Source organism: Pseudorca crassidens, chromosome 1 (assembly GCF_039906515.1).
Source record: "Pseudorca crassidens isolate mPseCra1 chromosome 1, mPseCra1.hap1, whole genome shotgun sequence".
Classification (NCBI taxonomy): domain Eukaryota; kingdom Metazoa; phylum Chordata; class Mammalia; order Artiodactyla; family Delphinidae; genus Pseudorca; species Pseudorca crassidens.
Genome location: NC_090296.1, coordinates 116968367 through 116993090, shown reverse-complemented (window position 1 = coordinate 116993090; position 24724 = coordinate 116968367). Strand labels below are relative to the sequence as shown.

At 47.0% G+C, this 24724-nt stretch overlaps 1 protein-coding gene across 1 annotated transcript in view; it reads right to left on the bottom strand.

Moving 5' to 3' along the window:
- Positions 1-21219, bottom strand: part of NOX5 (NADPH oxidase 5) — a 34874-nt gene extending 13655 nt beyond the window's left edge. Inside the window, 4 exon segments of the mRNA XM_067728052.1 lie at positions 3192-3324; positions 4964-5153; positions 16445-16463; positions 20871-21219. Of these exon segments, the coding sequence (XP_067584153.1) occupies positions 3192-3324; positions 4964-5153; positions 16445-16463; positions 20871-21219 (691 nt within the window).
- Positions 21220-24724: the final 3505 nt, after the last annotated feature.

The following is a 24724-nucleotide window of genomic DNA, read 5'->3' as shown; positions in this document are numbered from 1 at the left end:
TAAGTCCTCCTTTGAATGTCCTTCCTCAGGCCCAAACTAGCAGCCACAGTCATGGGACTTGGAGAGCCGAGCTCTCTGTGCAGATCTGGCAATCTTGCTCGGTGAGGTCAACCTAAGGGTTCAGTCTCCTTTGCCAAGGCAGGGGTCAGAGTGCCCCTAAGCACACTGGGAGCTCCCTAGGGGTGGGGGCCAGGCCTCCTCCATCAAGCCAGGGTCTCACTAAGGTGGGGACCCTCTCCCTCCCACATTCAACCGGGTGCCTGACAACGGCTCTGCACACAGTAGGTGCTCAGTCAATGGTGGGAACCACAGCTTGCACTGCCCCCAGTGTCTGGGATGCAGGGGTTGCTTACTAAGGTTCCTTGTTGAGTGGATGACTGATGGAAAAGCCTGGGGGGGCTATCCCTCTGTTGAGGGGTACCAGAAAGAACCCACATGAGAGTAAGGAGGCCCCTAAGAGATCTCCTGGTCTAGGGTTCTCATCCTTTTTCTTTTATTTTAAACCACGGACTCTTTTTAGCAGTCGTATGAAGGAAATGGATAGACTCCTTCTCAGAATGTTTTTAAATACATTGAATAACATATGTAGAAATGAAACCAATTATAATGAGACAGTTATCAAAATATATTTTTTAAAATTTTGATTTAAGAATACATGTGCATTTTTGTTAATACATGAAATACTGAGATGCAGCAGGAGTCACATGGCCACTGGAAACGTGAATTAGCAATAAGCATGAATGATATCCGAAAGTATGGACAGCAACCGTAATGTGATATGAAGAAGAACCCATGGTTTTCATTTCGAAAAAGGCACACGGGTTGGTAATGCTACTATGCATTGTTACCTGCATTCATACCTGAAGAAAATGCTAAATTTTAGTTAGCTGTTAGTGAAACCAAGATGTCACACTTTTTTGTCCACCTAAGTTCCTGAATGGACTGGTTGGACCCTGTGTTTACAGAGAGGTGAGGCATGCTCTCACAGCTTTGTGAGGAGGGGACTGAAAAGTCACGTGCTTGGATCCCTACTCCCATGCGCCTTCCTGGCGCTTCCTCACCCTGCAGGGTGCAAAGAGGCAGGAGGGCTGGGCTATGCCCTGTCGCACAGATGCACCCTGAACTGCCTCACACAGTGACTCATACGGAGAAGGACTCTTAAATGTCAGCTGAATTCAATCAGCCGCACCTGCCAGCCTGAGTTCCACTCCTGATTCTGTAAGCCACCTCTGCAAACAAAGTTGGAGGATTTACCAGTCCCCATATAGACTCACTCAGCTCACTGCAGGGGACTCGGGCCCAAGATATGGGCAGATTCCAAGCTGAGACCCTAAGAAACCCCTTCAAGAATTGGTCAAATAAATAATACATCCATAAAATAAACATGGTCATTATAATCATATTAGTATTGATGCACTGGAATAGTATGCAGCCATAAAAAGGAAAAGTTCTTCTTTTAAAAGAACTGACATGCAAAGACTTTCATGACATACTATTCATGGAGAAAAAGTGGGCTTCACAGTGTGAACAGTGATCCCTTGCATGCAGAATTATCTCTGCTTCTGATTATCCATGGAGATGTATCGAGATCTGGAAGGCAATGGTTTTATTTTTTTTTCTTTTAAAAATTTTATTGGAGTATAGTTGCTTTACAATGCTGTGTTAGCTTCTACCGTACAGCAAAGTGAATCACTATATGTATACATATATCCCCTCTTTTTTGGATTTCCTTCCCATTTAGGTCACCACAGAGCATTGAGTTCCCTGTGCTATACAGTAGGTTCTCATTATGGAATCTATTTTATACATAGTATCAAGAGTGTATATATGTCAATCCCAATCTCCCAATTCATCCCATCGTCCCTTTCCCGCTTCGGACAATGGATTTCTTTGGGTGGAATTACTTGAGGGATTTTAATTTTCTTCAGGACATGTTTCTATACTGTCTGAATTTTCTGGAAGCATATCTGTTCTTTACAAAACAGCAAAGGAAAGAAAAATAGGAAGAAGGTAACCCACCCTCTCTAACCCACACCCTCACCCCATTGTACCTCCAGGCCACCACTCACATGATTCCAGGGTGGGTGTTGTGCAGCTCCGGGTGGGGAACCCTGGACTTGGGTCTGCGCCCTGAGCTGAGGGAGCTGGGCCAGGGGGTGGGAGGCATCCTGAGTGAAGCTACAGCTTTTAATGGGGGTGGGTCAGAGAACCCTGGCAACCAGAAGCCTTTACTCCTCATGAAGCCGAGCAAGGGTCTCGCTGTAACAGGCCACGCAAGGCCTCCTCTGTCAGAAGCACCGCTTGAGGTGGGAGGGCCAATGCCTGGCCAGGAGGTCAGAGGTCCAGCTTGTGGCCCGACCAACAGCTCAGGACCAGAAGGCAGGCCCACGCATGGCTGCGAGTCAGAGGACAGCTGGGCAAAGGGAGGGTCCGCTGAGCGGTTCTATGGGCGCTGGGTATCCAGAGGGAATAGGGGTGGTCCAGGGATGGGGGAGAAGGGTGCGAGGGCTTCTGCTGCCTTGACGCCCCACAGGGCTCATGCCCACATGGAGTGCGGAAGCCTGGCTTCCTGTCACAGCCCCTTTGGAAACGACATGGTCCCCTCTCCTCTGAGCCGCTGTTCCTCCGCTTAAGACCCCTGCGGGCTCCCAACCGCCTGTGCCATCCTGCGTTCCACTCTGCGTTCGAAGTCTTTCACAGTCCCACCCTGGTTCTCATCGACTTTGCCAGCCACTCTTGTCTGCCTTTGGTCCCTTCTCTGACCCTCTTTCCCGCCCCCACTGCCCCTACTTCCTTCCTCCCTACTCCACCCAACTCTCAGCCCAAACTACATCAGACCCTCCTACGTTTCCATGTTTTCATGCTTCTCCCTCCGCCTCCACCCCCTCGTCCTTCCCTACCTAGGAAACTCCTACGAACCTTTCAAAGTTCAGCTGAAATGCCACCCTGCCCACTTCCCCCACCAGGCCAGGCCCTCCCCTGTGACCCTCACGGCAGCCAGTACAGCGCCAAACACCCCATTCGGTCAGCATCTGCACGGCTGCCTCTGTGTTCCAGAGGGAGCTTTGGGAGGTCGACTTTGTGTGTGTGGTCTTGTTCACCTCTGTGTTCCTGGTTCCCAGCCTTGCTTGGCACACGGCAAGGACTCAGTAATACCTGCTGAGTGGCCAGTGGGGCTGGCGCAGGCCTACCTTTCTGCTCGGGAGCGCTGCGGATGGTGAAGGGGTGCCACTTGTGGTGTGCGATGGTGGGGATGTTCAGTTACAAGTAGTCGCCAGGCCTGTAGTGTAAAGGAGGGGGCTTCTTGATGACGAGATGAGTGACCTGGGGAGAGAAGAAAGAGACCAGGGTCATCTGTGCAGGCCCAGAGCTGCCAGGGGCCCCAAGGCCAGAGGATGGAGGCTGGGCCGTCTTTCTCCACCATAAGCCAGGCCGGCCCCAGACATGAGACTCTTCTGTGCCTGTGAGTGGGGTCTCGCCCCTGCAGCACATCTGCCAACCAGGGGGTGGGCAGTGATCAGAGAAGGGAAGTCAGGCTGTGTCTGAAGTGGGGCTCATGGTGTGATCCCACTTCTTGTGGTGTAAATACTGCTTCTCAGTGGCCCTCCCACTCTGTGAAGCCCCTGACTGCTCCATCCCCTTTCTTGGAACTTCTGTGGCACCTGAACGGGCATCTCCCCAGGATACAACTGCCTCCCGGCTAGTAGCTTCCGTTTATTGAGCACTTACTGGGTGCCAGAGCTGTGTGGAGCTCTTCTAGTGCTATCTCTAGTCCTCAGAGCGACTCTCTGAGATGAATGTCATTCTTTCTCCACTTTACGCAGGAGAGGCTGAGGCTCAGAGAGGTTAAATGACTTGCTCAAGGCCACCAGCTAAGAAACCACGGGATTTGAATCCAACCACTCTGTCTGATGCCAGGGTCTAGACAGAAACCTCAGCCTCTTAGTCAACTTCTGTGTCCTCACTCTCAAGCTGTCCAGAGTCAAACCCACCCAGAACTGCCTTCCCTTTCTCCAAAAATGGCCCCAGTTACTCACCATTGCTGTCTTTCCTTCCTTCCTGCTGAGAAAGGGTCAGCAGGAAGGAAGGAAAGACAGCAATGGTGTCCTGGGAGTGGAGGAGAAAGAGCAAAGCCCTGAGGGTTTTTTTTGGTTGTTTTTTTTTTTGCAGTACGCGAGCCTCTCACAGTTGTGGCCTCTCCCGTTGCGGAGCACAGGCTCCGGACTCACAGGCTCAGCGGCCATGGCTCACAGGCCCAGCTGCTCTGCGGCATGTGGGATCTTCCCAGACCGGGGCACGAACCCGCGTCCCCTGCATCGGCAGGTGGACTCTCAACCACTGCGCCACCAGGGAAGCCAGCCCTGAGTTTTAATACCTGCTCTGCTACTAGCTGTGGGACCTTGGCCTGGTAAGTTACTTTTCTGAGAGTCAGATTCCTCATGGGTCAAATGAGGATGCTGATTCTGACTTCAAAGGATCATTGCTGGCCCCAAGTAGGTGCTGTGTATATGTATACATATATATGTCTACTTCTGATGTGACCAGATCAGTCCAAGGGACAGTTCCTGTCTCCCAACCAAATCCTCTGTGACCTCTTGTATCTCGAGGAGGCTAGAGAGAGGAAAGCAAAACTAGACCTAATACTTTTGGACTGACCATGTGCCAGGTGTGTGTAGTTATTGGCTTCACATGTATTATCTCATTTAATTCCTAAAATATTAATAACTCCAAAGGTAGAGAATTATAGCTCCGTTTTACAGATGACGACAATGAGTGACCCGTAAGTAGTGGGGTGGGGATTAGAATCCTGAAAGCCTGTGTTCCTTCCCCTCCCTGTGCTCAGTTTAATCCAATTAGAGCAAGGGGATAAGCCAGCAAAAAAGCCAGAAGAATCTTCTAGAGCAGAACATTTTCACTCAGCAGACATAAAACTACTGCCCAATGGCAGAACCCCAAATCACACGTCCATAGTACGCAGACCGCCTGGAGCTTCCTGGGCTCTGGAGTAATTTAGAGGGAACGCAGCATGAAATGAAGTTGGGAGCCCAGGATGGGACAGGCAAAGGGGCAAGGGCTGGGGCGCCTCAAAGTGGCCGCTCCTGCGGACACAGGAGCTGGAGCAGGCGGACATGAGAAGCAGCAGTAGGGCTTCCCTGGTGGCGCAGTGGTTGGGAGTCCGCCTGCTGACGCAGGGGACACGGGTTCGTGCCCCGGTCTGGGAAGATCCCACATGCCGTGGAGTGGCTGGGCCCCTGAGCCATGGCCGCTGAGCCTGCGCGTCTGGATGACTGTGCTCTGCAACTGGAGAGACCACAACAGTGAAAGGCCTGCATACCGCAAAAAATAAAAAAAAAAATAAAAAATAAAGAATGTTACAAGAGACAAGGAAGGACACTACATAATGATCAAGGGATCAATCCGAGAAGAAGATATAACAATTATAAATATATATGCACCCAACATAGGAGCACCTCAATATATAAGGCAACTGCTAACAGCTCTAAAAGAGGAAATTGACAGTAACACAGTAATAGTGGGGGACTTTAACACCTCACTTACACCAATGTATAGATCATCCAGACAGAAAATTAATAAGGAAACACAAGCTTTAAATGACACAATAGACCAGATAGATTTAATTGATATTTATAGGACATTCCATCCAAAAACAGCAGATTACACTTTCTTCTCAAGTGTGCACGGAACATTCTACAGGATAGATCACATCTTGGGTCACAAATCAAGCCTCAGTAAATTTAAGAAAATTGAAATCATACCAAGCATCTTTTCTGACCACAACGCTATGAAATTAGAAATCAATTACAGGGGAAAAAAGGAAAAAACAAACACATGGAGGCTAAACAATACGTTATTAAATACCCAAGAGATCACTAAAGAAATCAAAGAGGAAATAAAAAATACCTAGAGATAAATGACAATGAAAAACACGATGATCCAAAACCTATGGGATGCATCAAAAGCAGTTCTAAGAGGGAAGTTTATAGCTATACAAGCCTACCTCAAGAAAGAAGAAAAATCTCAAATAAACAATCTAACGTTACACCTAAAGGAGAAGAACAAACAAACCCCAAAGTTAGCAGAAGGAAAGAAATCTAAAGATCAGAGCAGAAATAAATGAAATAGAAACAAAGAAAACAATAGCAAAGATCAATAAAACTAAAAGATGGTTCTTTGAGAAGATAAACAAAATTGATAAACCATTAGCCAGACTCATCAAGAAAAAGAGGGAGAGGACTCAAATCAATAAAATTCGAAATGAAAAAGAAGTTACAACAGACACCGCAGAAATACAAAGCATCCTAAGAGACTACTACAAGCCACTCTATGCCAATAAAATGGACAACCTGGAAGAAATGGACAAATTCTAAGAAAGGTATAAGCTTCCAAGACTGAACCAGGAAGAAATAGAAAATATGAACAGACCAATCACAAGTAATGAAATTGAAACTGTGATTAAAAATCTTCCAACAAACAAAAGTCCAGGACTAGATGGCTTCACAGGTGAATTCTATCAAACATTTAGAGAAGAGCTAACATCCATCCTTCTCAAACTCTTCCAAAAATTGCTGAGGAAGGAAAACTCCCAAACTCATACTATGAGGCCACCATCACCCTGATACAAAAACCAGACAAAGATACCACAAAAAAAGGAAATTACAGACCAATATCACTGGTGAATATAGATGCAAAAATCCTCAACAAAATACTAGCAAACAGAATCCAACAACATATTAAAAGGATCATACACCATGATCAAGTGGGATTTATCCCAGAGATGCAAGGATTCATCAATATACACAAATCAATCAATGTGATACACCATATTAACAAATTGAAGAATAAAAACCATATGATCATCTCAATAGATGCAGAAAAAGCTTTTGACAAAATTCAACACCCATTTATGATAAAAGCTCTCCAGAAAGTGGGCATAGAGGGAACCTACTTCAACATAATAAAGGCCATATGACAAACCCACAGCAAACATCATTCTCCATGGTGAAAAACTGACAGCATTTTCTCTAAGATCAGGAACAAGACAAGGATGTCCACTCTCGTCACTATTATTCAACATAGTTTTGGAAGTCCTAGCCATTGCAATCAGAGAAGGAAAAGAAATACAAATTGGAAAAGAAGAAGTAAAACTCTTACTGTTCACAGATGACATGATACTATACATAGAAAATCCTAAAGATGCCACCAGAAAACTACTAGAGCTAATCAATGAATTTGGTAAAGTTGCAGGATACAAAATTAATGCACAGAAATCTCTTGCATTCCTACACACTAATGATGAAAAATCTGAAAGAGAAATTAAGGAAACACTCCCATTTATCATCGCAACAAAAAGAAAAAAAATACCTAGGAATAAACCTACCTAGGGAGACAAAAGACCTGTATGCATTAAACTATAAGACACTGATGAAAGAAATTAAAGATGATACCAACAGATGGAGAGATATACCATGTTCTTGGATGGGAAGAATCAATATTGTGAAAGTGACTATACTACCCAAAGCAATCTACAGATTCAATGCAATCCCTATCAAATTACCAATGGCATTTTTTACAGAACTAGAACAAAAAATCTTAAAATTTGTATGGAGACATAAAAGACCCCGAATAGCCAAAGCAGTCTTGAGGGAAAAAAACTGAGCTGGAGGAATCAGATTCCCTGACTTCAGACTATACTACAAAGCTACAGTCATCAAGACAATATGGTACTGGCACAAAAACAGAAATATAGATCAATTGAACAGGATAGAAGGCCCAGAGATAAACCCACGCACTTATGGTCAACTAATCTATGACAAAGGAGGCAAGGATATACAATGGAGAAAAGACAGTCTCTTCAATAAGTGGTGCTGGAAAAACTGGACAGCTACATGTAAAAGAATGAAAGTAGAACACTTGCTAACACCATACACAAAAATTAACTCAAAATGGATTAGAGACCTAAATGTAAGACTGGACACTATAAAACTCTTAGAGGAAAACATAGGATGAACACTCTTTGACATAACTCACAGCAAGATCTTTTTTGATCCACCTCCTAGAGTAATGGAAATAAAAATAAACAAATGGGACCTAATGAAACTTCAAAGCTTTTGCACAGCAAAGGAAACCCTAAACGAGAGGAAAAGACAACCCTCAGAATGGGAGAATATATTTGCAAATGAATAATCGGACAAAGGATTAATCTCCAAAATATATAAACAGCTCATGCAGCTCAATATTTAAAAAACAAACCACCCAATCCAAAAATGGGCAGAAGACCTAAATAGACATTTCTCCATAGAAGACATACAGATGGCCAAGAAGCACATGAAAAGCTGCTCAACATCACTAATTATTAGAGAAGTGCAAATCAAAACTACAATGAGATATCACCTCACACAGGTCAGAGTGGCCATCATCAAAAAATCTACAGACAATACTTGCTGGAGAGGATGTGGAGAAAAGGGAACCCTCCTGCACTGTTGGTGGGAATGTAAATTGATACAGCCACTATGGAGAACAATATGGAGATTCCTTAAAAAACTAAAAATAGAACTACCATATGACCCAGCAATCCCACTATCGGGCATATACCCTGAGAAAACCATAATTCAAAAAGATACACATACCACAATATTCATTGCAGCACTATTTACAATCGCCAGGACATGGAAGAAACCGAAATGTCCCCAATAATATTGTTGCATGATTACAAAATTATAAACATTAACTGTAGAGAATTAGAAAAATACCTAAAAGCACACACACACTTTAAAAAAGATTTTTTAAAAAATCACTATAATCTACCTACCCAAATAAAATCACTGCTAATGTTGAGCATCTATTTCTAGTCACATGCAGAAGGTAGCCCAGCCTGGGATTCAGAGGGGGGTTGTGTGTGATGGACTCATTCACATGAACTGGTTTTGAGGTAGGAGATAAATGGGCCCCTGGGCTGGACAGCTGGTACGTGTCAAGTGGAGGAAAACTGAAGCTTTGCTCTCACCCAGATGCTCCAAGGACAAAGCTAGTGGCAGAAGATGAGCTCTGCTGAAGTAAAGAGATAAGATGACCGCTCCGGAGGTCAAGGAAAACTTCCCTGTCTGCACATGGGCGGGAAGGCTCCTTGGGGGTCAAAAAGGGAGGGGGCGCCATCCCATAATAGGTGTGGGACATACCGCCACAGGCCTCTGCAGTGGGAACCATCTTAGCAAAAAGTTGGCAGGCATGTTGGGGAGGGTCCTAGGGCAGGTCAGGTGTGGAAAAAGAAACCAGATATTTGGCCAAAGGTAAACAAAGACCAGGAAGAAGTGTCCTATGTAAGTGATTTAAATCACCTCTTTCCTGCACTCCTCCTCATTAGGAAGGATGGCTATACCCTTTCTCCCTGGGTGTGTATTTCTGCCTTGCTTCTGACTTAAATAAATACACTCTTTCTCTGTGTGCTCTCCCATACATTGGGTTGTGTCTCTAGTAATAAACTTTGTACCTATTTTGCAGTTTTTGCCTCCTTGAAACATTCTTGCTTTCAATGGGGGAAAGAGCTAGAGGCACTTTGCTTCTAGCCTCTAGCCCCTGGTGGACTAACGGCTTGGATTCCTGGTTTTCATCCAGGCTACCCAGGTTCAATTCCTATACAGGGGAACTAAGATCTGTCTCAGGACTGCTCACTGCTGTCTCCTAGAAATCAGTGTCACCTGTGTGAAAGGGGCCACTGAGGAGAACACTGTAAGTGGAGGGCTTGGGGGTGAAACCTGGGAAGAAGGAGAGGGAAGCACGGGTCTGTTCTTCAGCTCTGCCCTTGAACTCTGGTCTGAGTTCTCTGAAGAGATAGGGAAGGCAGGGAGTTCTTTGCAGGGACTGCAGGAGACTCCGGTACTGTTTGGACTCGGGGGTCTTGAATGTTTGGAAGTCCAGGAGATCACCCCTCTACTGGGAGGTGCTAGGACAGTACAGCCAGTAGGAGGGCTGCCAGGTAGTAGACAGCTCCAGGAGCACGAGATTGGTGGGATTTGAGCAGGCTGGCTCGTGAGCACATGTGAGACACCCAAGTACCTGGGGAAAATTGGGAGTGGAGTAAGCAAAGCAGTTAGCAAAAGGTGGGCATAAATGCTAATGACACTTCTTCATAGCCACAAGCCAGAGTCAGAAAAGTAAGAAGCTGAGACTTGGGACTTCTGGTTAAGATGGTATTACATTCACTCTTTGAGGCCCCCTCATCTGTACCACATACAAAGCAATGATAGATAAAAAAATTTTTTTTAGTTTAAAAGACCAACTGATCTCAAATAAGATAAACATCTCTGTTGACCAGAGATGAAGCAGAAACATGCCATGCCCCTGCTTATGGGAGAGGGCTGGAAAAAGCTGTGTCTGACCATTGCCTGGGACTGTGATTTATATTTTGTACTTAGCCTCCTAGCCAAGAGCTGGACCACAACAACTGCTGCTTGGTGACTGGACCCATGGTATCCTCAGCTCTCCCTGGATGGGAGCCTGAGGCCACCAAGGTAAGGCTAATGTTGAACTGAGGGGACCAGGAAGCTGGGTGGAAGCAATGCAGAACTTCTAGAGAAGGCCTGAACACAAACACAACACAACACAACACACACACACACACACACACACACACACACACACACACACACCATTCAAGATGAGTCAACAAGCTGGTATTCCAAAAGACCTCAAAAGAATGACTGCAAAGAAGACAGCCAATCAAACCAATAATAGGGGGAATTCATTTTGTAAGAAGTGAAAATAATAGACATTAAGCATATTTAGAATTCTCAAAGAAGGAAAGGAAAGAAAAACATTCATAAAAAAAAGAATAAGAACTTAAATAAAAATGGGCAGAAATGAAACCAGCCCAGCTGGTATGAAGAAAATGCAACTAGAAATATGGAGACACATATGGTTATTAAAATTTTAAATAATTCAATACATAATTTTTAGTCTAGACCTAATTGAAGAGTGGATGTACAATCCCTAAGATGGAATTGAATAATTCACTTGGAATAATTTTGTAACTTTTTTTCACTTACCAACATATGTTAAACATTTCTCCATATTATTAAATATGAATGTGTCAAAAATGTTGTAAACTAGTCTTCTATGTTTGGACAGTTAACTTTCTTATATTTATTCCATTACCATAAACAAGTTTTTGAGAAATCTTGTTATTAAATCTTTGTCCAAGTTTCCAATGGTTTCTCTAGGCTGGATTCCCAAAAGAGGAATTACTGCGCCCAAGAAGTATGAAATTTCCTAAGTCTTTTGGTTACAGCCAATAGCCAAACTGCTTCTCAAAGATCTTGAACCAATTTTTCACTCCCACCCATGTTTTAAGAAATGCCTGTTTAACAGAACATTTTTGAATACTAAGAATGATCCCTTAAAATATTTGTCCACTTGTGTTTCCCTCCCTCCCACCCTCCCTATCCCACCCCTCTAGGTGGTCACAAAGCACCGAGATGCAAGAGGGAAGAGATATGGGAACATATGTATATGTATAACTGATTCACTTTGTTATAAAGCAGAAACTAACATAGCATTGTAAAGCAATTATACTCCAATAAAGATGTTAAAAAAAATGAGATAACAAGACAAAAAAAATATTTGTCCATTTGGCAAAAATGATATTTTCGATTTTTTTTTTGTGGTACACGGGCGTCTCATTGTTGTGGCCTCTCACTGTTGTGGTCTCTCCCGTTGCAGAGCACAGGCTCCGGACGCGCAGGCTCAGTGACCATGGCTCACGGGCGCAGCCACTCCGCTCCACATGGGATCTTCCCGGACCGGGGCATGAACCCGTGTCCCCTGCATCGGCAGGCGGACTCTCAACCACTGTGCCACCAGGGAAGCCCAATATTTTCAATTTTTATTTGCCTTAGTCTGATTAGTAACAAAGTGAAACATCATCATGGAAGGAAAAATAGTGAAAACCTCTTTTCCTCATTTCTTGGGTAAAGTAGGACATATTTTACTGTAGAGGGGACACAGAGCTTCGTTACATGACATACTCCCAACTGGTTGTTTTTTGGCTTAGAACACTTTTCTTCTACATTTTTTTTTGTCAAAAGCATGGTATCTTCACTCCAGCCCTACAACATATTATTTGTTGATTCTTTGGGCTGATTTTAAGACCTGAGTCTGTAGCCCATGGATTTGCTCTGCTTGCTGTAGGGTGGGAACACTGCTACGGCCGCTTTCCTCTGCCAGGATGAGTCCAGAAAGGCAGCTGAGATGTGGACAAGCCATAGGGAAAATGATGGCTCACCTGCATGTGCTCCTCTCTGCAGCTGCCTCGCCCCCTGTGCCCTGAAGTCCTCATCCTCTCACCCACTTGAGGATTGTGACCTGCAATTATCTCCTTGCTTTCTGCATCATTTTCCTCTTCGTTTTCCTCTAGCTATTGCCCAGTTTCTCCTTAATAGCAAAACCTCCTGAAAGAGTTGCTTATATTCAGTCTCCACTTCGTCATTTCCCTTTTATTTTTGGAACCCACTCCAATCAGATTTCTATTGCCCAAGGAAACCTTTCTTAATAAGATGAACAACAATGTCCTCATGGCCAAGCCAAGGGGTCATTCTCAGCCCTTAGCAGTTTGACAAAGGTGAATTCTTTTTCCTTCTTGAACCTCTGTCTTCTCTTGACTTCGAGAATCCCACCCTTTCCTGGTTTCCTTCTAACTCACTGTCTCCTTCTCAGTGTCCTGACTTATGGATAGATCCTGTTCTTTTATCTGGCCTTTATAAGTTGGGCTCAGCCTATCTTTTCTATCTAAACTAAATTCCTTGTCAACTAGCTCATCAACAAGTGCATGTCTCCATTCCCAACCTTGGCCCTGAACTGTGGTCCAGTAATTCCAATGGCCAGTTAACATCTCCACTTGGATGTCAATATGCATCTCAAACTTAACACGTCCAAAACTGGACTCACGGTATCCCTAACTCTGAGCCACCCACTGTTCCCATCTCAGTAAACGACCCCTTCCCCATTCACCTCAGAACTATGGAGTACTCATCTATTCCTTTCTTTCCCACATGTCTGACATCCAACCCACAAGCAAATCTTGCTGCTTCTACTTCTACATTACAAATAGATATAGAATCTGACTGCCCCTCCTTAGGTCCCACCCTAGCCAGAGGGACCATCACTGCTCACCTGGACAGCCTCCTAACTCACCCTCTGTTCCACCCTCATCCCTTTATAGTCTGTTCTCTATTCAGGGCCCTGGAGATCCTTTTCAAATGTAAATTAATGAGCCACTCCCCAGCTTAAAACCTTTAGATGGTTTCTCATCCCACTTAGAATAACCACAAAGCCCTCCGTATTCCCCCCATGACATGGCCCCATGACCTCTGTGCCCTCATCTTGGGCTCTCCCCTTGCTCACTCAGCTCCAGCCACACTGGCCTCCTCAGTACTTCTTGAACATACCAGGCACACTTCTGCCCCAGGGCCTTTGCACTGACCATTCCCTCTGCCTGGAACATTCTTCTTCCAGAGATCTACCTGGCTAACTCCCTCCCCTCCTTCAAGCTTTTGCTCATCTCACACCTTCTTAATGAAGTCTACCCTGAGCACCCTGTCTTAAAGGTGGTTCTCACCCACCCCAAACTACTGATCCCCATTATCCTGCTCTACTCCCTTCTTTCCACAGCACGTTCCATCTTCTAATGTGCTATATAATGTGCTTCCTTATTGTTTTTTGTCTGCCTCCTCCCCCACTAGAAAGTAAGCTCCATAAGGGCGGGGACTTGAGTCTGTTTTATTCTCGAATGAATCTCAACACTAGAGCAGTGCCTGGATTATAATAGTTACTCAATTGATATTTAGTGAATGACTGTAGTAGACCAGCCACATCAGCAACCTGCAGAGGAATCTCCCCACTCCAGTCAACCGTTCCCGATGCCCAACTCCAGTTCTAAGCAGGGTCAGCAGGAACCGAAACAGCTCCAGGCATTAATCAGGAGAGGGGGCTTCTATGCCCAGGCTAACTCACTGTCTGGCCTGGGAAAGTCACCTCCCCTGTTCAGGATCCAGTCCCTCCTCTGCTCAATGGAGATTTTCTCCTGTTCTCCCTGCCTTGGCACACAGTGTAAGAGCAGACACAGGGGTATACATTTTTAGAACCATCAAAGTTGACCTCACCCACATTATGCACCTTGTGTCTGGGAGAGAGGCTCACAAGAAACTGTTCCCTGGGGCCAAGAACAGTAAGCAGAGGCTCTATTTTCCTGCTGATGTCACTAGGGTTCATGCTAATGAGATGGAATATGGCCTATCACCCCACCCCAGTCTCACACCTTTGGGGTTGAAATGACCTTCTCATGGAAAACAGGGCAGTTAAGTTGACCTAATATCATTCCAGCAAGTTCTATTATCATTTTCAGCTGATATACAAAATCTCAGGGGATATTAAGTTTTCACCCACTTTTCTTATCTCCTTTTTAAGCCCTGGATGGCTGGGACCCGTCTTCCTCCTCTTGTATCCCCTGTGGGGCTCCACCCACAGTAGCAGCTCCATAAACGATTACTGATTTGGTCAGTGTTTGTTTCCTGGGCCTTGAGTCGCCATCCCTCAGCTTGAGGAAAACACAGAGAGAACAAACACTGTGCCTGCCTTGAGCAACAGGTTTCATCTTGGGATTACAGTGAATATTTGCAAAACATTTCGCAGACCGCAAAATGCTTGTGCAAACACATCCCAGGAAATCCCAACAAGATCCCAGTGGGGTAGACATTCTGACCTCCATCTGTCAGGCAGACAAACTGAGGGGCAGAGCCTGGGCCAGAACACTCTGAGCCCCGCCAGTCATGTCCAGTCTCCCTTCTCTCCAGAGCAGAGACACATCCTCTGTTGGCGAGCTTGAGCGTGTTTTGCTTGTTTCCAACACGGAAACTTTGCAGGAACTGCCTCTTCAGAGCAAGCATCTGGGGGCTCCACACCCCTCAAACCGGACTCACCCCTCAAGGTCCAGCCCAAAGTCCAACTTCTTCTAGAGGCTCTTCCTGCTCTCCTCAGCCCAGAATTAGTTGCACTGTGTTCCTGCACCACAAATGCTGTCTTGCAACATGTCATACCGTTGCTTTGCATGGTAACTTGGTCCTTGGATCATTATTTAACTTTTTGTGTATATATCTCTTCCCTCCGCAATGAGCCTATCAGCTCTAGGTAGGAATCACCTCTGCTCATTCCCTATTTCATTCAAACATTCCTTCAAGAAATATTCTATGCCATCCAAGAGATAAATAGATGACCAACGGTTCCTGCCCTCACAGAACTTATATGCCTTATGTCCCCACAGGACTTGCTATAATCCACCTGTAACCAGCGGGCAAGAGTTAACAGTGACAGCCTCTGGCCAGCAAGTTCCAGCAGTGTGTCCCTTTGATCTAGTCAAAGCTGAGTGAGGACTATTTTTAAGTAGAAAAGCAGCAAGGACCACAGAGGTGGGGTCTCTGTGTGGCTGCCTCTGGATGGCAAACCTAGAAAGGGATTCCTTTTGGGCCCTGCTCCTGGGAGAGATTGGAAGCTCCACCCATAAAGGGTCAGGGGCCATGGGCCCTGAAGAGGGCTTAAGGCTCACCAAAGGCACCCTCATGGCATAGATGGGGAAACTGAAGCTTGCAGTGGGCTTGTGCTTGCTCCAGTACTAGACTCCCAGCACAGCGCTCCTTTCCTAGGAGCCCACTGAGGTATAGTTTTCTGCTAAAGGGAAAGACTTGTTTTCCCTTTAGCTGTTGGAAGGCTTTCTGGCACACAGGAGCACACAGGTGGAAAGAGGGGTGGGGGAGAGCAGTTCACAACAGTGGCTTCAAATACTTTAAAATAGGCTGGAAGACACTCATGCTCTGGTTCTGAGCATCTCCTCCGTACCCAGCACTGGGTCAGGGACAGGAGGGAGGGGCTGACTGTACTCATGGAACTCACGTGGGACAATCAGCTGTTTGGCAAGTGTGGCCAGCGGGCCCCCTGATGGGAACAAGACCTGTGAGTGAGAGGGGCTGGCCTTGGCTGGAGCTCTGCCCTCCCTGGCAGCCCCCTCTCCCTCTCTGAGTTCTCTGTGGGGGGTGAGGGGGGTCTTCCCCGAATACCAAAGCACATGGTTGTGAGGATTCAATGAAACACCACAAGGAAGCACCTGACCCAGAAGAGACACTCAGTTCATTTTCACTCATTCAGAAGGCCGTTTTGATTATTCTCAACCACCTGCTTTGTTTCCCAAGTCCCAGAAAAAGAATCCTGACTAGTCTTCTTGAAGCAGAAATAGGTGAGTTCATGTGGCCCCAACTGCCTACCCAGGGGTCATGGTCCCGATACTCCCGCTCACCCCACCGCCCCCAGAATCAGCACTTGGGCTCACCACTTGTTGCCTGAGGCCAGTGTGCTTCCTCTCCCTGTTCCCCACCTTTCTTACCTGTAGAAAGGGACTGCTCCTGAAACAGGGAAGAACAAATCTGACTCCATGTTGGGATGGTGCTTCACTTTAACCTTTGTATTGTATTCCTTCTGCTACAAGTTAATCACTCAAGGGATATTGCCTAGAGCTTAAAGTATACATAATGGCCCATTCTCCAGGAACCCTGCCTCCCATGCCTGACTGTTAAGTTAAAATACCTTTGTTTAGCTCACAGGAACCCCCCAACACACACACACCAGGCCCACCTGTGAATGGCTGCAGGAAGGAAGAAATTATCACATCCCCTCTGGAGTCTGGCCGGAACCAGGAAATACTTCCAACAACTGATCGCCTTCTTTTTACTTTACCTCCTCACCTCCCCCTCTTTGTTCTATAAAAGGAACTAGCGTCCAAACCTGGGCAGATGGTTCTTTGGGACACGAGTCCACCATCTTCTCGTCTGCTGGCTTTCTGAATAAAATCGCTGTTCCTTGCCCCAACACCTCGCCTCTCAATTGACTGGCCTGTCGTGCAGCGAGCAGTATGAGCTCGGACTCAGTAACACTCAGACTTAGCCCCATGAGGCTGTGTGACTCCACTGAGACACCGCAAGTACACACTCCAGTGGGTCGCACTGGATACGTGATCTTGTGCCCCTTGCCTTCTCCTTCCTGGAGTGGTCTGTTCTCCAGAAAGTGTGGGGCAGGGCTTGGAGCCTGGGCAAGAACCTCTCCTCCTCAGCCACCCCACTTCCCTCCCACCTGCTTCTGCATCCTTAGCACAGGAGACCCCCTCACTGCTCCAGCCATCAGAAACATGTGCAGCAAGAGCCAGCTGCCAGTGCCACCACCATTCAGCCCAGGAGACAGGTGACATGTGTGAGACACACTCCTTTATTAAAAGAGGGCAACGGTGGGAGGGTTGCTGCGGGCACCTGGCTGAAGCCAAACCACCTCCCTCCTCCCCACTCTGCCTCCACTTTTGAGCATGGAGAAGTCTAGAGACTTACAGAAATTAGGTCTGGGTACAGCCTTGAAGATGATTTATTCCAGTGGCTTCCAAACACTTTAAATTAATTTTCAGTTATGTGGGTAAAATTTTAACTGACTCCCCTCCCTAAAAAATGGGTATGCAGATTTTTTTCTATGAAACATCTAGTGCAACCTTCCTTTCTAGATGGGGAAACTGAGGCCCATGGAGTGGATGTGGTCTCCTGGTGGTATCTCAGGAGTTGGTGGAGTTGGGACTAGAGCCCTGGTCCCCTAATGCGGCTCTTTCCACCAGCCTCCATCCTGAGGTGGTGACTGCAAAACCCGAGGCTGGGCTCTGCATCTCAGATGCAAAGAAGAAGGCAGGGTGGAGCACATGTGGCGTAAGTGGAAAAAGAATCCTGGGCCGATCCAGGAACTCTGTAAATTTATGTCCTAATCCAATTTCCTAAGAATTGGTTCTTGGAATAAGGCTAGTAGCTATAACGCAGACTTTCTGTTGGAGAAAATTAAAATATTATTTTTGCCTTTAGCTTTTGAGAAGTGCCAAGAACCATCAGGCTTTGGGAGTCCCAGAGGAAGGAAACGTGAGCCTCGAATAATCAGGCCTCGGAGGATGTCTGTGAATCATGTTCCCACTGTGAGTCGTGGCCTGAGACCTTCCCCAAAGCAAACTTGCCTGGCCTTTCCTGCTTTCTCCACCGTGCCTTGCCTTTCTTTTCTCCCCAGTCTTTTAACCCTGTCTAGTTTGCACCCACAGAAATCACAGCATGAATGGTAAGGCCTTACTTTAGGGCAGCAGTCCCGGCCTGTTCCCAGGACACTGGTTCCACAAGAGAAGTGGAGTATCTGGCAATTCGGTCCACATCGGCGTATTACAGGCTCCATCTGGACTGAACATGTCCTGGCCAGCTGACAAGACAGCATCGCCTCTCTCCAGGCTCTAAGTTCACCTGAACATATGCCTTCAGTCCTGGAGACAGAGAGGGGTCGGGGCCATGGCAGCATGTAATAGTTCGGAAAATCTCTGGTCAGAGTCAGGTCCCTGGTTTTAGCACCAAGCATAGGATAGCTCGCCTTCTCATTTCTTCACCTGGTGAACTCCTACCCAACCTTCAAGGACCACCACAAAAATTCCCTTCCCCAGCCCACTCCTCCCCAAGAGAGCTAATTTAGTTCTCTCCTCTAGTTCTCACTGCATTTTACTTTTATTCTATCAACACACACTTGAGTTGAAGCAGAAGAACCTATTGGGAATTTAATGTATCACAATAGTTTATTAAGAAATTAATTTATATCATTTATTGCCCTTGTTGACTCACCAGAAAAGAACAAAAGCTGTCTTGACATGAGCCCCATACACTGGACGGTAGCTCGATTTTCCTCTTGTGGTCAATAAGGGTTCTCCACCCCTTAAGAAGCACTAAACAATTCTCCCTGTTTCTGGGTCTGAGAGAGGAAGATGAATGGGCTGGGAGGGGACCCTGGTGTGAGAATGGGCTGCCCCCAAGACAACCGCTAAACCAGACTCTGTGTTTAGAAACCAGTAGAGGCAGTTAAACCAGATTATCCCAGCGGGGAGGAGAATGGGGCTTGGTGCTCCGAGGTAGAGGTTAAGATGTTGTTAGGTAAAGAACATTTGTCTTTAGAAAGCGTACACCATGCAGTGCAGACCACTGAACGCAGTGTCTTCCTGAAATCACACAGCTGACTCATCCCATGCTAGCACTGATAGAGACGTCTTTTTTAACATCTGGTACCCAGGGTGGTGTGCGGGTTCCAAGCCCCCTGCTCACAGGGCTGGGAGGGCCAGGCCTGCATCTTGTGTCACCAGGAGCAACAGCTACCATGGCAACTAGAGGCTGCACAACCCCCTTTTTAGACTGCTAAGTCCCTAGAGGGCCTTTTGCAAACCCAAGGGAGAGGAGAAAGCAAGGATATGGCGATATGAGGATACAAATATACAGGATACGTTCCTTCTTGCTTAAGGAGCGTCCAAAATGATTCCATTTCCTTTTAATAAAAGCAAGTCACGCACGCAGTGAAAACTGAAATAGCACAAGAGAGTAGACAAGGAGACGAGTATCCCTCCCTCCTCAGCTGCTGGTCTCACTTTCCACAGGTGATACCATTAGTGGTGTTTGTTTGTGTATGTACACATGACATCTGATTACAGAGCTGCCACACACACACACACACACACACACACATACACACACACAAGCCAGAATGTACCGTTCAGTCCTTTGCCTTCCGTCATCTGCTTTGAAGGTTGTTCTACGTCAGCTACCTCAGTGCAACCTCATTCTTTTTAATGGCTGAAACCACCCCATTTCTGGTCCCCTTTCAATGGATTCAATCTGACTTAGACACCCTCAGGAGTGTGACGTTAACTGCACCCAAATGTCATGGTATTATTTCATTCCTATACTTACATAGGTATTTACTATTCCTCATATTGCCAAGATTTGTATCTGCATCTCTCTCCCTCCGAAGAGGTGAGCCCCCTGAAAGCAAGGTCTGAGATGGAAAGTAGTTTAGCAGTGGCTGAGGAATGGGGGGGTGGGGTGTGGACAACTATGAAGGGGACACAGAGGGAGGTCCTTTGCAGTGACAGAAAAGCTCCATGTCTCGATTGTATGATGGGCACACAAATCTATACTTGTGATAGCAGTACATAGAACTACACACACACACACACACACACACACACACACATACCCCTGTACACACATTAATTAGTACATGTAAACACTGTGTGCTTGTACCAGTGTCAGTTTCCTGGTTTTACTATTACACTGTAATTTTATTCCAGATGTTGCCACTGGGGAAAACTGTGTGAAGGGCACTTGGGACCTTTCTGTACCACATTTACAACTTCTTGTGAATCTATAATTATTTAAAGGTGAAAAGCTAAAAGGTCGGAGTCTGTGGCATCCTGGTATTCTGTTCCCAGGCTCTGGTGCAAGCCCTGGCACAGAGAGGTGCTGGGTAAATATAAGCTAAAGGAGTGGAGAGTCTCTCCTTTCTGGGCCTCAGTTTCCCCATCTGTACAATGAGGCCTGTGGACTAAACAGTCTTCACATTTCCAGTCCCCACGTTCTGTTCTGTGCAGTGGCATGTGGTCCTGCCTGTGAAACCAGTCAGCTGACTCTCTGAGCACTGACTCCTCACACTCTCCCTGCTCTCCCTCCCAACCCACAGGCCCCATAGGCGGATACCCCACGTCTCCAGCAGAATATAATAGCAGTGTGACAAAATGAGTAGTCAAACTAAAATCGAAGGTGCAGCACTTTTTGAAAACTGATCTTTCTGCATACCTCTGACGTGAGCAGTGGAAGAATGTGTCAGATGTGTGTAACTAAGCCTGGTTTGTCCTACAGGCTGAAAGCACACAGCCAAGTAAAAGAATCATGTGATAATTAAGTCTGGGGTCTCTGGACGCCAAGGCTCACCTTCCTCCAAACAAGGCTGCCTTTCCATTACCTCTGTCGGCCAAGCCCTGGACTTGCTGGGACTTGAAGGAGACACTGGCTTGTCATGGACAGTGTTGGTGCTGCATCCAGAGCACCTTTCATCATTTCTGGGCCCCTGTTCACCTCCCACAGCAGCACTCCCACCTCTTCTGGGGGAGCTGCCCTCGGCTGCTGGAGTGAAGAATGCAGGGCGTGCCTGGAAGTAGGCATCCTTCTCCTCTCCCAGCGGGTCGTGGGCCACAGCATGCAAGCCCAGCTCAGCTTGGGACATCTGAGGTGTTCTTCCCACTCCAGACTTCCCTGCGGGATGGGCAGAAGCTGCCCTCATAGGCCTTTGTCTGAGGGGCCCCAGGCTTTGTCCTGCTTCCCCATCCCCTTACCTATGTCCCCTAAGAGCTTAATAAATGGCTTGCTACAAATTCATGCCTCTCTATCTGCTTCAGGGCAACCCATTTGAGCAATGCTATCCCTCAACAGTTCTAGCCATTGAGACTTTTCTCAATGCCACTCCTAAAGGAAGGGAGTTTGCCCCTCCCAGACCGAGGCTCAGTGAGCAAGATGGTTAGAGGAGCAGAGAGCTAGGCCTAAAGAGGAAGAAGAAGTAGTTTCTCCATCAAAGCTAACATCAGCTACAAGTTTAACTTGCTATTGACAAGCCACGACCCAGCAAGAGGTCTAGGACCCTCCAGAAGAGCTGGGGAGAGGAGCCTCGGTTCGCCTCTCATGGCCAGTCTGGCCTCTACATGAAGCTGGCCTGTTGACCTTTGCCCCCCACTCTCTGTTTCATCTTCCACTCCCCTCCCTGCCGCCCCCCAGCTTTAGGCACAGGGATCTCTCCAGACTATATTATTTAAATAGTGCTATTAAGGTAAGAATACATATAATGAACTACAAATATTTCAAATGTACAATTTGATATGCTTTGACATATGTAGAGATCCATGAAACTGTCACCACAATGAAGACAGTGAACATATCCATCACCCCCAAAAGTCCCCACTGGCTTTGACACTGAGTCAGTGTCAGAAAGACACAGCAACGTGAGAGTATCAACAGTGAGAGTCCAGGGACGGGGTGCCAGGTTGCATCCTGATCACACTGTTCCTGAAGGTGAATTTGCTGTGTTCCTAGCCACTAGTTTCCTCTTGGTGTGTAATGATTCTTACGCTGGCTTTCTAAATTCTCTATCAGTTCTGTTAATGTACCAGTAGTCTTCTAATCAGTGTTGCTTAAGTTACCCAGAGCTGGTATCTGTTGCTCATAACCTAAAACCTTGACTGACAGATGGTGGGGGTAGAGGGTGATTGTAAACAGATCACTGGACAGAGAGTTCTAAACAGGGGTTGCCCCAGGGCCCTTCAAATCCATCAAGACAGGTTGCTCCAGAAGGTTGCCTCCCACCTAGGATCCAGCTCTTCCGTGAGCCCTTTATAGCTCTCAAGTGGGGCTGCTTAGGACCAGGACCAGAGACACGGCTCAGCTCTCCCACCTGACCTCTGCCCTCACATGGGAGCTTATGGGGACACCAGACTGCCCTGCCCCTGCCTGCTAATGTAATAAAAATAATAAGGCAACTACTCAATAATAATTGAGGCAGATCAGAGTGGAGGTTGGGAGTGCAGCCTTTCAGATTGGCATGCCTGAATTCTTAATCCTGCCTCTGTTATTTTAATTGCGTGTACTCAGGTCTCCGTTTCCTCATCTGCAAAATATAATAGCACCCGCCTCACAGACTGTGCTGAGATTTAATGAGATGATCCATGTACAGTGAGTGCTTAGGTGTGTGCCTGACCATGATAAAGCTACCTGATATTTGTTTTGTCAGGTAAGGTAAGACATGCAGACATAGAGACAACTGTCACAAAGGAAGAAGAGTGTTATACTCACAGATCCCTAGAAACAGGAGGCACCCCACACCTCGCAGGGCCACACTGGGTAACACCAGGGCCAGTCAGGACAGAGAGAGCAGAGGAAACTGGGCAAGAGCCTTTATTGCAGTTTCCATGGGAAGGATGGGTGAGGCAGGGTAAGCAGGCTTAGGACTGGCCTGTTTGAATAATTCTAGCAGGCTCTGGGGCACAGGGGCTGTCCCTAGCTATCTGGTACTTGCTCCTGGAATGATTAGGGCAGGGGGACAGATACAGCAATCCCTCAGCCACCAAAGGGCTACATGAGGACATCTGTGAGGCCAGCGATGCTGTTAGGGCTGAAAGTCACCGCCCAAGAGACTCAGCTCCCTTTGTGGATCTGGAAGCCCAGCGGGGGCCACGGTCCGGACACAGGAGCAGCAAGGGTCAAGGGCCTGCGGGGATGTGTAGGAGTGGGGGAGAGGCTGGCTGCGTGTGCGTGTATATGCGTGTACGCATTGAGTGGTGGCAGGGGAGCAAGGGGCCTTGGAAGCAGATGCATTAAATCGAGGACTCATTTCCAAATCCTTCCCCCACCGTGTTCACCTGAAGAAAAGGTCTGATTTGTACATTCTGCAGGACCCCATAGATGGGCATCGTTGGTCAACAGCTAACTTACCCGATAATGGGCTGTATCATTATTTCCTGGGGTTTCTCTTGTCTTGATGGAGCCTTGCCACCTTAGCTTAAACAGACATGCTCTTTCTCTGTTCTCCCCGTGTATGAGTCTCACTTCCCCACATCATCAGGCAGGTTGCTGAGGGCCAGCAAGGGCTTGCCTGGGCCTGCCTCTTGTCATCGTTCACCTGGACAGGGACAGAGCTTTCAGGCTCAGGCAAAACCACTGTTCATACTCTCATCAGCTGAGGAAAATCAAGGGAGCCTTGAAAAATCAAGGGGCCTCAAATCCAAATCGAAGTGAAAGGACCCCCTTTTGTCCTCTTGAGGCTGAACTGTCCCAGACACAGGAAGACCAGGACTTTCTCTGTTTGGCACTGAATGGCCTGTGCCCCGCAAAACTCCTGGATCCCGGCTAGCTGGGACAGTTGGTCCCCCTACTTGGACACTAGTGATCCTTGCCCTTCAAGCCTTTGCCCAGGACTTCTGAGGGCAACTGGCAGGGAACAGATCCTCCTGTGGGACCTGCTGTGTCTATACCGAGGTGTCCCAGGCACAAGTCCCACTCACAGCTCCCTGCCTGTTAGCTCTTGGCACCAGCAGCAGGTTCAGTTCCTCAGAAGTCTGGGTTATATCCCATCAGCTGGAGTGACTCAGAGGGCCACCAAGGGACCAGAAGATCATGCTGATGGAATGACATGAGGTCAGTAAGGAAACAGACTGAATGAGGTTCTGTTGAAAGGCGAGATCTTGGCTTGGGACAAGCAATGTGACAGGATGCTCCGGGAGACAGGAGGCTTGCATGTGTGTGATGAAGACAGGAACAGACGACCTCCCCCACATGGCTAAGAGCTTATCAGACAGCTGCATGCTCAGGCAGTGGTCCATGAGCCAGGACTGCCAAATAAGACTTACCAGCAGACACAGTGCACTGCTAAAGTAAGATGGAAATGCTGTAAAGACTCTGGTTTCTGTAGAAAAATTAAAATGTCAGCTAAGAATTTGAAAGCAAGGGGGCAAAGATAAGGAAGGTGGGTCTGAAAGAATTCAGAATCAAGTCAGGAAAGCCCAGCCTGGCTTGAGCTGAATGAACAGAGGCGTAGGAGAAGAGAACAATGAGAAGGTAAGGCCCTGGGTCCTGGGAGAGGGACGTCTCCACCAAGGGGAGGGGCAACTCACTGAGAACCAAACGCCCACCTGACCAAGGCCTAGCCCCAGTACAGAGCTTTACAGTTAGCAAAAGCCTCCACAAGCATGTGGTCATTTGATTTGATCTTCACAGTGACCCTGTGATGTAGGAAGGCAGTG